The sequence below is a fragment of the Anthonomus grandis genome, chromosome 3 (assembly GCF_022605725.1).
Source record: "Anthonomus grandis grandis chromosome 3, icAntGran1.3, whole genome shotgun sequence".
Lineage (NCBI taxonomy): Eukaryota > Metazoa > Arthropoda > Insecta > Coleoptera > Curculionidae > Anthonomus > Anthonomus grandis.
The window spans coordinates 18,042,672-18,058,809 of NC_065548.1; the positions used below are offsets into that span (position 1 = coordinate 18,042,672).

General features: G+C 34.4%; 2 protein-coding genes and 1 long non-coding RNA gene across 7 annotated transcripts in view; 1 reads left to right on the forward strand and 2 right to left on the reverse strand.

The window, feature by feature from the left end:
- The first annotated feature begins 1,506 nt into the window (after nucleotides 1-1,506).
- On the forward strand, nucleotides 1,507-3,582 carry LOC126734230 (uncharacterized). The gene is made up of 2 exons (XM_050437765.1): nucleotides 1,507-1,787; nucleotides 2,670-3,582. Exons 1-2 carry the CDS (start codon nucleotides 1,675-1,677, stop codon nucleotides 3,085-3,087), a joined length of 531 nt encoding a protein of 176 aa, XP_050293722.1. The 5' UTR covers nucleotides 1,507-1,674; the 3' UTR covers nucleotides 3,088-3,582.
- On the reverse strand, nucleotides 1,810-2,608 carry LOC126734231 (uncharacterized). The gene is made up of 2 exons (XR_007660015.1): nucleotides 2,507-2,608; nucleotides 1,810-2,406 (listed from the first exon to the last, which is right to left on the reverse strand). It is a non-coding gene; the product is annotated as an uncharacterized LOC126734231 (long non-coding RNA).
- Nucleotides 3,583-11,658: 8,076 nt separating the features above from the next.
- The window catches only part of LOC126734015 (uncharacterized), a 31,116-nt gene continuing 26,636 nt past the window's right edge, over nucleotides 11,659-16,138 (reverse strand). For 3 of the 5 annotated variants that reach the window (XM_050437526.1, XM_050437525.1, XM_050437524.1), the window contains exons 13-16: nucleotides 12,415-12,647; nucleotides 12,208-12,360; nucleotides 12,030-12,151; nucleotides 11,659-11,978 (exon numbers count right to left, since the gene is read on the reverse strand). In XM_050437526.1, the coding sequence (XP_050293483.1) occupies nucleotides 11,816-11,978; nucleotides 12,030-12,151; nucleotides 12,208-12,360; nucleotides 12,415-12,647 (671 nt within the window). In that variant the 3' untranslated portion in view covers nucleotides 11,659-11,815. Of the gene's footprint in view, nucleotides 11,979-12,029; nucleotides 12,152-12,207; nucleotides 12,361-12,414; nucleotides 12,648-16,138 lie in introns of those variants that run through there. The other 2 variants (XR_007659925.1, XR_007659924.1) reach the window with 2 other exon arrangements.

A 16,138-nucleotide genomic window follows, 5' to 3' on the forward strand; every position in this document is an offset into this window, starting at 1 on the left:
GGTGGGCACCTTCATTTTCACTTATAAGCCGTTAAAATTATTAAAAAAAAGAGAATAGTCTTAAACAGCTTCTATTCTAATTTGCTGTACTATATACATAATATCATGAATTTGTTTTACTTTTATTTTCATATTAGGTTTGATCCAAGGAACACGTTTCTGAATTTTATTGCAATATCCATAATGTATGAACCATTCTGTATATGTATTGGAGTATATTGCATACACACCAAAAGTCAAAAGTCGCTAGTTTTTAAAAACATTCTAAACTTTCAAGAAAAATTTCAAAGTTCAAAATAATATCATTTTAATATCTAATTGTCGGACTTAATTAATTTAGACAAAGTTAAACACGACGTTTCGGTTGGTAAGTATCTCCAACCATTATTATATTAAAATGTTATATTAAGTGTAAACTAGCAGTTTACACTTGGTAACGGTTGGAGATACTTACCAACCAAAACGTCGTGTTTAACTTTGTTTAAATTAATTAAGAAAATGCAAATCCGACAATTAGATATTACTTCTCCATTGTCTCCCACCTTCAAAACCAATATCATTTTAATAATACGCAATAATTCTTCAAAAATAGTAAAAGCAACATTTATTTAAAATGTCCTTAAATAAAATGAAATCCAATAAAATTATCTTATAACTACTCTAATAAAAGTTTTCGATTTCCTTTTTTTAAAAACTTTTAAAATTTCATCTGGCGACGATAACTTTGTTAGACCACTTTCAATACTAAGAGTGGTTAGTGCTAAAGAACTAAATCGATCCTGACCCATCGTTGACCTAAACCAATTTTTAATTCTTCTCATTGTTGAGAAAGAGCGTTCGCAGGGCGCTGAAGGAATTGGAAAAACTAATGCTATTTGCATAAGGGTATAATGCATTTGGAAAAGTCTCTTTTCTTAATACAACTTTAATATCAGAAATGGTAATGTTGTGGCTCTGGCTTTTATTTATGCAATTCCCAATAACGGTCATTTCTGCTTTTAATAACTCCTTATCGATTAAAAAGGTATCTCCATACAATTTAATGAATTCCAAACTACCATCAAAATCCATCTGCAAAAAATTGAAGACAGATTTAGCTAATTTCTGACTTTCGGAAGAAAATCTTATTTTTAGATGATTTATTATATTGTCGAGAGACCTATAATAAATTGAAATTAGCCAAAACTTTTGTGCCTCGTTTTTTATCAAAGGTGAATTTAAGAACGTTTCTTCGTGTACTGCGGAAGTGGAAGCTTCAACCACATATTCTTTAAGTCTTATACTTTCTGTTTTTTTACGTTTTGAACAATTTTTTTGGGGGGGCTAATTTCATTTTAAAGGGGGCTAAGCCCCCCTAACTCCGCCCATGCCTCGCTGGCCGGAACTTAGTGCCGTTTCACATGAGGCGTACAACGCGCCTACGTCCTACGCTGCAAGTAGGGCGTCGACTTTCTTTTCACATGGGGATAGTGAAGCAGTATCAAAATGGACGCGCAACTGTGTACCTCGGACATTGTTGCCGTGACAGTATATTGTTTAATTCAGAGAAAAATAGCAAGAAAAAGACGAATTTGGGTACATCCTATTGTCAGCCAAAGGTTACTAAAAGGTGCATTTGTAACCCTATATTCGGAGTTGAGGGAGCATCCAAGGAAATTTTTTAATTACTTTCGGATGAGTACTACGACCTTCGACGAATTGAATGTAAAACTAGAATTCAAGTTGATCCATAAAAATGTAGTTAGGCTATCTATATCGGCGACCGAACGACTGTGTGTTGCTCTCAGGTAAGTTAATAATAAACTGATAGTTATTGAATATTATTTATTGCGATATATAATTTTACATTATGGCAACTGAGTGTAGGCAGGAATGTTCATATACTGGTCAGGTGGTTGGCTTGAAGTAGACGTATTTGATTGTGGCGACGATATAATGTCGTATGCCCCAGGGAAAATCGTTGGTATTGAAGTAAATCCACTTGATGCAGATGACGTAGGTGACGTAGGTTGACAATAATAAATATTGTTTGGAGGATAGGGTTCCTGTGTAATTATTGCTGCAGGTTGTACTGGGATTTTTTTAAAATTTTAACCAATAAATTCAATACTTCAATTCGAAATTGCAGTTTTTGATCCTAATTGAAGTTCCAAAGAGTCGGTAATAATGAGTTCAAAAATGATTTGTCTTATCATCACCCATAGGCTCTTCAGTTTTTTTTTTAATTTAACCAGATATTCTTCTAATGCATTTCTTTTTGGAGCCCTTTTTCTCTCAAAAAGTGGTTTCACTCGTTCAGCTTGGACTTTCCCATCATCGATTTCTTTATCTGAATGGTCATCATTTTCTTGGTTACTGTTTTGGTCATCTGATTGTGGAGTGGCCTCAGTAAAATTTGCTTCGGTGCTAAAAAATGTATGTTTTTTCAGGTCCCAAGTGAAATACCTGTTGAGTTCCATAGATTTCTCCAAAAACCTCAAATTCTCATAATATGTATATTTGACACCTTTTTTAGCTGCTGATCCGCTTTTCAAAGTTTTTCCTTTAGCACGACAACGAGTGAAGGCATCTCTTACGGTTTTCCAACGTTTTTGTAGCTTAACAACTAAAAAAAAAATTTAATCCATGAATATATTTTTTTTTATTTCAGATATATTTTTTTATTTCAGATATTTGGCAAGTGGCAACACATTTACAGATTTACGTTATACATATCGACTGGGCATTTCAACTATCAGCACTGTTGTGGAAGAAGTTAGTATCGTTATTTGGACTTTGCTCAAGGATGAATGTATGGGAATACCAAGTACTAAAAAATGGGAAAACATTTCCATGGAATTTGAAGAGCTCGCAAATTTTCCCAATTGTATTGGGGCCGTCGACGGCAAACATATCAGAATTATTAAGCCGACAAAAAGTGGCTCTCTCTTCTTCAATTATAAGCATTTCTTCTCAGTCCTTTTATTAGCCGTTTGTGACCGAATTATTGCTTTACTTATGTCGATGTTGGAGCATATGGAAAGTTTTCTGATTCAACAGTATTCAAAAAAGGTCCGTTTTGGCAAAAACTTCAAAAGGATTCATTAAATATCCCAAAAGGAAAACCTTTACCAAAATAAAATATTGCTCAACCTTATGTCATAGTAGGTGATGAAGCCTTTCCGCTGACAAAAAATTTACTACGTCCATATGCACGAAAGAATCTGAATTACAAAAAAAAAATATTCAACTATAGGTTAACCCGTGCTAAAAGATTTATCAAATGTACCTTCGAGATATTATCAAAGAAATGGCGAATTTTTCACAGACCATTGAATGTGAGTTTACGCCTTTCAAAAAAAATAATTAAAGTCTGCTGCATTCTGCACAATTTTGTTCATGTGAGAGATGGTTTCAAGTTTGAAGATACATTAACAATTCATGGATTTCGCGATTCCACATACAGAATACCACAAAGTTCTACTATAAACACAACAAGAGATGCTTTTGCCAATTATTTTGTAGGCAGTGGAAAAGTGGTTTGGCAATAAAGTAAAATAAATTAGCATACAATATGGTGTACCTATCTAAATAAACTAAATACATGTGCATACCTGCTGTTTTCTTTTCTTTGTCATCTGAAGCCTTGAAATTGGGAATAATAGCAGCAGCAATATCCACCCAAGATTTTCCCTAGCGTCTCTGTTTTTTTTGACGGAAACGTCCCAAATATTTTTTTTCCTCAATAGCACTAATCATCAATTCTGTGTCGACGAGATCCATTGAATTGAGGGTTGAACAGTTGAAGGATGGTCCGGCAAGAATAATCACATTATTGAACCACGAATACCACAATACAAAATACAAATACACGGAATGTGAACTGAAGAAAAAAAATGGAATTTAGGCAACAGCACGGCTACTACAAATGCCCCCACTTCCAGCGCGCGTCGTCGCATGTGAATGGGTACACTTGCCACCATGCCCTTACGCCTGGCGTACCTACGTCGGGGGTACGGGCCAGGCGTGGAGCCCGCGCCGTAAATTTCACGCTGGCGTACACGCGTGCTCGAAACGCCTGCATCTGAAATGTACCAATAGAAAGTGGAATCTCGGTCAAATAGATTCTTCCTAACATTACTAACCTAATTTAGTATTTTTTGCGGTAGTTTTCATTTTATTTTGATTTTTTGTGGATATTTTGATTTGGTGAGTTTATTTTGATGATCGAGTGAGAATAGTAGAAGGATACCATAAAACTTTAATATAATTTTTTGTAATTTTAATTTTGTTTTTTAGCTACCGATTATAAAAGTCTGAGTGATTGTAATAAAAACTAAGACCCTTGCAATGGAACCGGGTCAGTTTTTAGTCTCTTAAAAATCAATACAGGGGCAATCTTTCTAGTATTTTCCATAGTTTATTTGGTTTGCTTTAAAAAATTTGAGAATATAAACATAAACAGAAATCGGTATTATTAAAGGCGGTATTATAAATATTTTTCAAAAATTGACTTTAACTTCAACCATCAAGTTACGCTTAACAATAGAATGTCAGTTTTATAAACGTCCCATTTCTTCTTATTCGTCTTTGAGACGTTATTAGGGCCATGTGCTTCTGTCTTGGCCGTAGATATACTAGAAAAAAAGTTTCTAGACTTGACAGTCCGATACTTTCGAGGAAATAATATCGTTTTTTTACCATCTATATGTCGAGGAATAAAAAAAATAGCTTTTTCAGTGTTGGGTTAAATTCATAATTATTGACAATATATGTCAAAAACCAGGATTTTTTATAAAGTTTAACTGATACTCCATCCATCCGATAAAGTTAACTTCTACATGTTGAAATTAACTGTGAGATGTGACGTTATTTCACAAGTTAACTTTAAGTTATCTGCCAAAATAGTTTTATAATACCGGCCCCAAAGTCAAAATTGATATTACAGCTGCCAACTGTCAAATAAATTCTAAGAAAATCAACGGAAGCGTTTCCGAATGTTTAGAATGTTTAAGTAATCGAACGAAAACCTGTAATCTACCGAAAATTTTTTAATTAACCAGTTAATTCAACTAGTGAACTAAAGGTGAAAACACAGTATTAAATGTGTTTAAAAATATGAAAAAAATCAGAGAGATATGTCAATTTTATGTGTAAGGGGGACACTATAAGTGTTATGTTCAGCATTCACCATTAATTCAACGGTTGAATTAACCGGTTAATGAAAAATTTTTCAGTAGGTCTCAGATTACCGTTCGGTTACTTAAACATTGGGCACTTTTTAGAATTCACCGGTTGAATTAACCCGTTAATCAAAAAAAAATTCGGTAGATCTCAGGTTGCTGTTCGGTTACTTAAACATTCGAAAACGCTTAGGTTGGTTTTCCTAGAGTTTTTCTGACAGTTTGCAGCTTTAACAATATCGATTTCTATTTATGTTTATATTTTTAAATTCTTTGAAGCAAACCAAACAAACTATGGTAGCATTTTCCATGAAAACATTAAAAGGTGGCCACTGTTATGATGTTTAAGAAACTAAAAACCAAACAAAAACGACCCAGTTCCATAGTAAGGGTCTCAGTTTCTGCTGCTATCAATTTGTGGCTTTTATAGTCGGCACCAATAAACAAACAAAATTTAAAAAAAAGCGTACTAAAGTTTTATGTTATTCTTCTACTATTCTCATTCGACCATCAAAATAAAGTTAAAATATTCACAAAAAATTAAAATGAAAATTAAACAACAGCAAATTTAACAAAACTAAGCCGTAAAAATGCAAAATTAGGTTAGGTATCCTATGAAGAATCTATTTGACCGAGATTCCACCTTAAAATCTCGGTTAATCCGATGCCTCATCGGTCGCAACCAGCTGATTTCACTGGTTAATTTTGAAACGTGGGATTTTTTGTTCCGGGTTAATTCTGAAACGCCTCGGTTATTGCCGGTGCAACCCGATGTATCCACCGGTAAATTCTGAAAAGCGCCCATTCGGAGACGCTTCGGTTGATTTTCTTAAAATTTGTTAGACAGTCAGCAGCTGCAATAATATCAATTTCTGTTTATGTTTGTATTTTTAAAATTTTCAAAGCAAACCAAACAAACTATGGAAAATGCTAGATAGGTTGCCACTGTTTTGATCTTTAAGAAACTAAAAACCAAACAAAAACGACCCAGTTCCACTGCAAGAGTTTCAGTTTTTGTTGCAATTAGTTTGTGGCTTTTATAGTCGGTACCTATTGACAAATAAAATTTAAAAAAATTAAATTAAAGTTTTTTATTATCCTTCTCGTATAAAAGAGACTCGACCAGCGAAATAAACTTATCAAATTAAAATATCCACAAAAAATCAACATGAAAATTAAGCAACAACAAATTTATCAAAAAAAAGTCGCAAAAAATAGAAAATAAGGGTAGGAATTCTAGTAAGAATCTATTTGATCGAGATTTCACCCTAAAATCCCGGTTAATTCGATGCCTAGACGGTCGCAACCAGCTGATTTCACCGGTTGATTTTGAAACGTGGGGTTTTTTGTACCGGGTTAATTCTGAAACGCCTTGGTTACTGCTGGTGCAACCGGGTGTATCCACTGGTGAACTCTGACAAGTGCCCCTACATTCTGATCGACTCACGAACTTAATAAATATACCTGGACTATGGAATATGGCCACGATACCCAAAAATTACCACTACCTGGTGGTCGCCATTTTTATAGTGGTTGTGTCCTTTTGATGTTGGTCACTCTGAACATTTTTAGTGTTGCCAACAAAAAATATATTGAATAGGTAACGGTAATTAAGTTGACGACGCTGACGTTTGACGTGTGAGTATAGCGGATTGCCAGTAATTGCCTAGTTTTTGGCGATTTGTAGACGACGCTTGGGTATATCGTCTGCAACAGGCGATATAGCTTTCTCCTTATTTAAACGTATTTGGTTCACTGTTTCTCAAAACCGAATTATTGTGAATTGTCTGTCTATATTTATGATCGAATAATATATAGAGTTATTTATTTTTACTATAGAAATCCTTGGTAATTACAAACCCTCATAAAATCATCTATATTTTTATTTTTATAGATGGTTGTACCATAGGCTAACGAGAGAAGTTTTTTGAGAGAAGTTTGTCTGGTTATTCTATGGTTGTACCTATTAATGTGGAAACCCTCTACATAGAAAGATAAAAAATAAGTGTTTTTAACTGAATTTGTTAAGTAAATACAAGCAAAAATTTAAATGAAGATCATCATTTTTATTACTTTTTTTCATAAGTTTTAACGAAAATCTTAAATTCTTAACTAAGTGTAATTTTATATTTTCTATTTGTAAACATAACCTCTCAAAAACTTTAATTGTTTTGTTTGCCTTCAATTGGCACAACTGAAATTTATCAGAGTGGCCAACATCGAAAGACACAATCACGCAAAATGGCGGCCCTCTAGTAGTGGTCATTTTATTCATTGAATTGGCAGTCCAGGTATATTTATTATTTTTATTAAGTTCGTGGATCGGCTCTTCCCACATAAATCCATTTTTTGCTAGGGACTGCCGCTTTGAATTTGCTCTGATTTTTAGTGGCTGAAATCACCGTGCCTGTTACCAGGGTGTTTCGATGGGAGCGTCTTCTTTTTTTAGTTTCTAAAAACTGGACTCCATTCACACTTAAATCATGGGAAACTGTATTTGCAATGCCCAAATTCATTAAAGCCCTGTTTAGAGCTGTAGAAACAACTTCTGCTAATTAATGTCTTCTGATCTGATCGAAAACTAAGAAAAGATTTCTGATGTAGACCCCGTTCTACATCAGAAGCTTACGAAACGCACTGTCAAATAATCGAACAAATGATCCAAGAATATGAGGAATATGATGTATATATATAACAGTTGGCTACAATCTACAAAAAATGTTTGGGAAAATAACTTGTATGGTCTTACTGCGCAGGGGTACTCGGTAAATAAAGAAATATTTGCAGATACACTATCTTTGGTAAACTTTTCTTAGGTAAACAAAAAAAAGTCAAAATATTGTGTTAAAATTTAAAAGTAAATACACGTTTCCTGTCTAGTTTGATAAAAAGCTAGAATCCCCTACCTGCACACCTAGAGCAATATAAGGCTGCAAAAACGAGCTCATACTGCTTGGGGAAGGGAACAAAATTACCCTAACATATATGTATTCCGGGACATGGTAGGCTTACAGGAAACGAGGCGGCTGACAAGCTAGTCAAAAAAAGGAGTAGAATCCAACCTGATAAGTCCAGAACCAGCATTAGGCATTGCCTACAATACGGCAAAACACAAGCTTAAACCTGGTGCACAACAAAGCAAGGCGCTACTGGGAGGGATTACCAAGACACAACCATGCGAAGGCTTTCATACGGGACGTAACAACGAAGATAACAGATACCATAAGGGAACTCAACAGGAAGCACCTAAAAGCCCTAATGGGAATGTATACCGGCCACTGCAGACTGCGTCAACACATGAACAGGATTGGTTTGGCGGAAGTCGCCAAATGCAGACTATTCATGGAGGAAGGCCAGACTCCAGAGCACATCCTATGCAGATGTCCGAGAAACTAGAGAAAATTAGGCAGGCCATCTTCGGCAATGCCTTACCTAAGACGGAAAACATTAAGAATGCTTTTCCCAGTCAAATTATCGAACTCTTAAAAAGGGCGGACTTGATTGGGGAAGTATAAATACTAGGAGTGAGCCACAATAGACCTAGGGTCGCAGAGGAGAAACAGAAGGTGCCCCATTCACAACAAACCTAACCTGATAATGAACTTAAACACATTCTATTTCTAAAAAAAAGCTCACAAAACATTTATAAATTATTATTAATATAAATAACTAAATAAATTATCTAATTTACAGGAAGAGTCATTTCAGGTCTGTCTACACTTCTAGCCCACAAATTCACCTATTAACTCGCAGCTAAAAAAAGACAGTAAAAGTTTGTTTGAACCCACAATAACACATTTCCGCATTCAGGAAATATATGACAAGCTCTGTCAATTAACAATAAATAAGAACTCTGGCCCAGACACCATTCCTCCAATTCTTCTTCGACAGTGTACTAATTTCCTTACAGGGCCACTATTCATAGTTTTTAATCAGTCACTCTCGAAAGGCGTTTTTCCAAAAATCTGGAAAAGCTCTTATATAATTCCAATTTTTAAAAACTTCGGGGACAAATCAGACGTGACCAACTATCGTCCAGTTGCCATAACATCTCAGATACCAAAGCTTTTCGAATCAATTGTTGCTGACTACCTAAATGCTAAATGTAAGAATATTGACCCTAGGTAACACGGCTTCATTCATGGGAGATCAATTGCAACCAACTTAATTCAAGAATAGTTAAAATATTTTTTTTTTAAATAATTTGACGATTGATTAATAGTTTGACAAACTGTTTTGAAAGATATCAAAGGTTAGAATTGTTGGATTAGTCATAATTAATTAGATTAGTCGATTCCTCATATGAATCTGCAGCATAAGAAGCAGTTGTGTCTGTTGAGTGAACTTTGCGAGTGTCCCCCTCACGAAGGTTATTTATATATATTAAGAAAACGATGGGCCCCAGAACTGATCCTTCTGGCACTCCAATGCTTATAACCGTCTTTGCAGATGTCACACTCGTGATCCTTACTGCTTGAGATCTACATTGAAGATAATTACAGTATTATAATTGAAGTTATAATATTTAAGTGTGTGGAAAAGGATACCATAATCGACACAGTCAAAGGCCTTGCTGAGATCACACAGCAACACCGAATTGTACTGAAAATTATGAAATGCACTGGGAGACACTATTTTGTCTCAAAAAATTCAACAAATTTGATGGCCGTGCACTTTTCTACTATTTTAGATGTTATAGGCAAAAGAGATATTGTCCTGTAATTTTCTGGCAATAACAGGTCGCCGTTTTAAAAAATTGGTACCACAATGGCCACTTTGAGAATTTCAGGAAAAGTATTCTGTTTAAAACAAGGATACACATTTTTAATAGTCTGTAACATTTTAATATTTAACCCATATATATCACGGCCTGGTTTGATTTTTAGGTTATCAATTACATATCCCTTACTCAGAATAATAAGTTACCTCAGAAAAAAAAATGCAGGTAATGCTATCTCTGTAGTTTAGTTCTTCAAGAAAACTAAAAATTTGCATTGGTTTTCAATGAAAAAAAAACGAAATCGTGAAGTAATTCACAGATATATGCTGCATTTGGTAGCAAAGTTCTCCGAAACTGGTTAGGTGAATAAAAATTAAAAAACCACGAGTGATGAATGGAGGAGTTCAAATTGTGGTTTTGGGATTATTTGCTGCAGAGCTTACCATTAGCAGAACAGACAGGAATATCATACGAGACAGTAAGAAAGGTATGTACTGAAAATGCATAGATTCCATCCATACAGAATCCGATACTTCAAGAACTCCAAAACGAAGATTTTGATAAAAGAAGAGTGTTGTGAATTCATTAGTCGTCAAGTCCACTCCATCCCTAACATTCTGCCGAATATCTGTTTTAGCGATGAATGTTTATTTTTTCTAAATGGAAGTTTTAACAAACAAAATTGTCGATATTGGAATGACGAAAACCGGCATATTTTTCGACGACTTATCACACAATATCAAAAAAAAAATTAATGTGTGGGCTGGTATTTGTGGAAATGCTCTTCTTTAATTTACTAAATTACTGGTCCTTAATTTATTGAAGAAAAGTTGACAGATGATGTGCACCTTAATATGTTTGCAGAGACTATGTTGATCCTCTTGTCACCCATGAACTAGATAATGAAATTTGTACAGAGGGTCATTCGTTTTTACAGGAGGATTTGTTAATTTTTGTCTGATAGTGGTTGAATGAGAAATTCCAGATAGATTGGCATAGGGGACCACTTGAATAGGCTCCAAGATAACCGGATTTAACACTCTTAAGACTTTTTTCTTTGGCGTTTTATTTTCATTGTTTATAAAACACAACATGCTGATATTGCTGATCTTAAAAGACGAATTGTAGTAGCAGAATGGCAGTCAATTGAATTTGCTTTCCGAGGAAGGAATTGGAAAACAGACTTCAGTATTGTTAATAAAATGGACATTTTCAGCGTTATTAGATGCCATGTAATCCCCATTAGTGCGTAAGTAGATCGCATGTGGTTTATTGTAAAAATTTCTCTTTCGGAAATAAAAAGTTATTTTTGTCGAAATAAAATAATCATTCAATAGAAAATCAATTCTTTAAAGTTTAAAATAGATTTTATTCAAGTTTTTAAATAATTTTAACGTAACCTACTCTTCTAATTATTTATACTACATAAGGATACCTAGTGCAATAGTGATCTAGTGCAACACTATCCTGGAAACCAAATTCTCAATAAATTAATTATTGAACACAAATTTCTACATTTTCACTAGCAAATGTTAACAAAGTTTTTGGGAATTATAGCTTTTGTACACTCAACATCTTTCGTCTTTTTTGGATGGAATAACTATTGAGACCCTTATTAGAGTAACTTCTTCAACAAATGAGATAGTAAAAATCTTATAATAAGGAAAAAATAAAACCAATAATTAAAAAAGAAATCGAAATCAAGAGCCAAAAAAGTTTATATTAAGACTTAAAAATAAAATTCAAACAGCCTTTCATACACAAATAATACTGATGTTTGGATCGATAAAAAATTATATAGTATAATTTACATTTTCCGCAAAACAAATATATGTATCATTGACTTATAGTTTAAAGCTACACAATGGAAAATAATTTTCCAGGTATGTATCTGATACGTAAATTCTAAATACACGAAACCTTATTTTTTTGTTTATGTATCAACGTAGTCGGATTCGTCAGATGCTTGCAGACTACTTTCCACATCTAAAGTGTCTTCAGGAGTTTCCTGCTTGTCTTCAGCTGATTTAAAGTTACGACTACTTTCAGTGCGTTCATCTTCGCTACTATTACTAACAAAAGACCCCGCAGAAAATCTAAAAGCGTCTTGTATTAGAGCTTATCAATGGACAAATTATTCCGCTTACGTATCACATTTAGGATCAGTACCGGAAACGAGTTTTAAATTAGTAGGTTCATCAAGACTCACGTCAGGGCTTTCAAAATGATCAGAATCGCTAGTTGAAACACTATTTCCTGGTGCTATACCCTAAAAGCACTTATTTAGTTTAATTAAATTCTTTTCGTTTCTTTTTTAATTATTACTCTACTGGGTCCAGATCTCTCCTGGCTTTTAGATGCCACCTGATGATCGTGATGATTGGTTACCATATCCAAAGCAGTTCTTAAAACATCTGCGATAAATTGTTGACTTACTTCTTCAGTCCCTCGTCTCAATTCTGAGCATGATGAGTCACACTGAAAAGGACACTTTAAAAAAAAACAAAAAAGAATCTAACTTGACACATTTACTCCGTTACAATCATGACCGTTAGTAATATTCCGTGATGTGTTATCGTCAGTACCGCATTGGCCCACAGATGATTCCTCAGGCAGGCTACTCATATCGAACATATCTGACGGTCCCGGATCGACTTCTGCGTAGTCTGTGGTGTTGTTTGATGACGAATCTTCGATGGTAGTGGTGTCGTCATCTGCATCCTCTGCCTCATCTACTTCGAGAGCCATTACCGATGGATGAACGCCTAAAAACGCGTTTACTAATTTCTACATTTTTTAATTGATATTGTTATTTTTAGATGTTATCTTCAGGACTCTTGACCATTTGCAAGTAAAAAAATTGCTAGTTTATACAATGGAGCGCGATAGTAAAAGTAGCAATTAGGCGGCGTCGAATAAGCCTGAACTTGTATTTCTTTTTTTTTCAATATTTATTTCAGTCTTTTTAGGTGAATAAATAATTTGTTTATTGTCTTACAAATTTTATGTGGCTCGTCACCGTTATTCATTATATTATTTTACCTGATAGTATTATTAGGGTAGTAGGTATCCAAGAAACTGTATACAAAAGTTTTGTTTTGCTTGTTGAATTAATGTATAAACATCTATATCTAAATTACTTTTAAGAAGTTTCTAACCTATAATTTTTCTTTCTTTTTTTTCTTTCTATAATTTTTTAATATAATAATAAATTTTAATAATAAAAATTAAAATAAATATTAAAATAAATAATAATTTTTTTTTTCTTTCTATAATTTTAATCAAGAAAATGTTAAATATATGGTTTATATAGTACGTGTTTTTGTACAGGGTGTTACAAAATTCGTGTTGCAAATATTTTTCAGAGCGTATTATGGGAGTCAAAATAAGACTTTTTTTCCTATAAACATGTATCTTAAAATGCTCTTCTTACAAGCTACAGTCCATGCAAATTGCTTGAAGAAAATCGATTATTTGGAGCCGTGATTACACCTAAGCGTCAAATCTCCTGAAAATTTGGATGATCCGTTTTTTTGGAGGGCTCTTTTCAATTTTAGGGGAGGATTCAGGTGAGTTTACCGTTCTGAGGGCCCCTATCTTAGGTTGCTAATAAGAAAATTAAGAATCTAGAAATATATTAACCGTTTTTAAGAAAATTGCTAATTAACGAAAGAGGAGCATTATTAGACTCCATTAAACTATTAAATTATAAAAAACGAAGTGGGCCGTGACTGCTTTAATTTTTGTCAAATCAAATTAATTGTAACGAAAAAATGCAAGAAACGAAACTTTTAGATTTTTTCATTGCTAACTAGATACTGTTCTAATATTTAAAAATTCTTATCGGAAACGTAATCGGCCATTATTGAAAGATTAGTGAAAAAAAGGCTCCTACCATTTCTACTGAAATTTAGAATACTCACTCCTCAACAATTTGGATTTTTAAATAACAAATGCACAAATGATGCCATGTTTTCCCTTTTTAATAATGTATACTGTAGCTTAAACAATCAACATCCTACGGCAACAATCTTTGTGATTTTTCTAAAGCTTTTGATTGCGTATACCATGATATCTTAATAAAAAAGTTGCAACACTACGGGTTTAGAGGTATGCCCCTCGAATGGTTTAAGTCATATCTCAATAACAGGAGTCAGTTTGTGAGGATTGATACTACGATGTCTTCTTGCAAGCCAATAGAATGTGGAGTGCCTCAAGGTTCAGTGCTTGGCCCTATTTTGTTTCTCATATTTATCAATGATATCGCTAGTCTGAATATTAATATTACTTATGAAAACAATGAACTTGTGGATATGTTGCTTATGCATGGAGAGTGTCTTCAAAGTGCTGCTGCTGCTTCGGTATTATACACAGACCGCTTTCCTTTGCGGAATCATCCTACACCCAGAAGTTTCATAAATCTTATTCAACGGGCTAGGGATACTGGCGATTTAGGGGAACATCGTGGAGGGCACGCAGGAAGAGGAAGGAGACCTGAAAACGTTCATAGGGAAGAACAAATTTTAAATCTCATCGAAGAAGATCCAACAAGTACTCGAGTTGTTGAAGGGAAGGTCGGATTAAGTCAAACAAAAGTATGGACAACATTGCGCGAGAATCAATTTAATCCATTTCACGTTCAACGTGTCCAAGCACTTCCCCCGCAGAGTTCAGTTTTGTGAATGGTTCCTACAACAACATGAAAATGATCAACATTTTTCGAACAAAATTTTATCCATGGACGAGACAATATTCACCCGAAACGGAATTAACAATTTTCGAAATACGCATGTTTGGTCTGTTGATAATCCCCATGCAATACGCAGAACCAATTTTCAACACCGCTTTTCTGCTAATGTGTGGGCAGGAATTGTGAATGGGATACTTGTTGGACCATTTATCTTACCAGACCGTTTGACGGGCGATGATTATTTGGACTTTTTGCAAAATAATCTGCCTGTTCTGTTAGAAGACGTGCCACTGAATATCAGGTAAGCTATGTGGCTCCTGCAGGATGGAGCACCTGTCCATTTTAGACGAGAATTAGGCGAATTTTTGGATTTAAGTTACCCAAATCGGTGGATTGGCCGAAATGGACCAGTTGCATGGCCGCCAAGGGCGCCAGACCTAAATCCATGTGACTTTTTTTTGTGGGGGTATATATGAAAAGTTTAGTTTTCAAGACGCCTATCGACACACAAGAAGAACCTATAGCACGTATTGAGCAGGCTGCGGCAACAGTTAGACAAAAACCGACTATTGCGTGCCGTTACGGAACAGTCGTTACGTCGAGCAAATCGTTGTGTTGAAGTTCATGGTGACAACTTTGAACAACTTATTTAAATTAGAGAGGACCGTATTGGACTCATTTTATAACATTTTGGCAATGCAATTTTTTTATTTTTCGGTTTTTTGACTAAACTTATTTGAAAAAAATATTTATTTTACCGAGTTCTATACACAGTTAAAAAAAAGTGTCAACTTAAAAATCACCCTGTATAAAAATAATTTGCAATCTTTTGTACTGGTTAACGCAACCATTGACGAAGCCGGCTCAGTGAAATTTTTGGAGCTTACTGTTGACAAGTTGTTAAAATGGGACATGCACATTAACCCTTTAACAAGAAAATTAAGCTCCGCTTGTTTTGCGCTAAGATCGATTTCCAAGGAGCTTAGCCTTTCAATCCCTTCCCTCTTCCCTCTTTGAATCGCACCGTCGTTACGCCCTTCCTTTTTGGGGTGTGTGTGTCACTTAATTTGACAAAATTTTCAGACTTCAAAAGAGAGCTTTGCGTTATACACTTAGACTTAATTATAGAGCTCATTGCCAGGATTTCTTTAAAAAATTTAATATCCTAACTTTGCCGTCACTACTTATATATGAGTCCGTCTATCTAATTCGCAAGCAAGTTTCATCAAATTTCCCAAAAAAGGCCATCCCATAATTATCATCTCAGAAACGCGGAGTATGATTTATATCTGCCTACTCCACATTCAGAATTGGTAAAAAACTCTATATTGTACAAAGCCAAAAAAATGCACAATCATTTGCCATTGAACATCAAATCCATCACATCTTTTCCTACTTTCCGCAAGGCATTAAATTCATTCCTACTGGAGAGAGACTTTTACTCGGTAAACGATTTTTTTAATACTTAATTTGAACTTCACACACACAGACTGATTTATTGTTTTTATATGTACTGTTTTATGTAGCTAGTAGTTATGTAGTGTTTTGTTTATTTGTCTATTTATT

Excerpts from the sequence above, each read along its gene's own strand:
- LOC126734230 (XM_050437765.1), top strand. The coding sequence starts at position 1,675 with ATGAGTACTACGACCTTCGACGAATTGAATGTAAAACTAGAATTCAAG. Across the intron at positions 1,788-2,669 it reads CGACTGTGTGTTGCTCTCAG|ATATTTGGCAAGTGGCAACA; the intron begins GTAAGTTAATAA and ends TTTTTATTTCAG.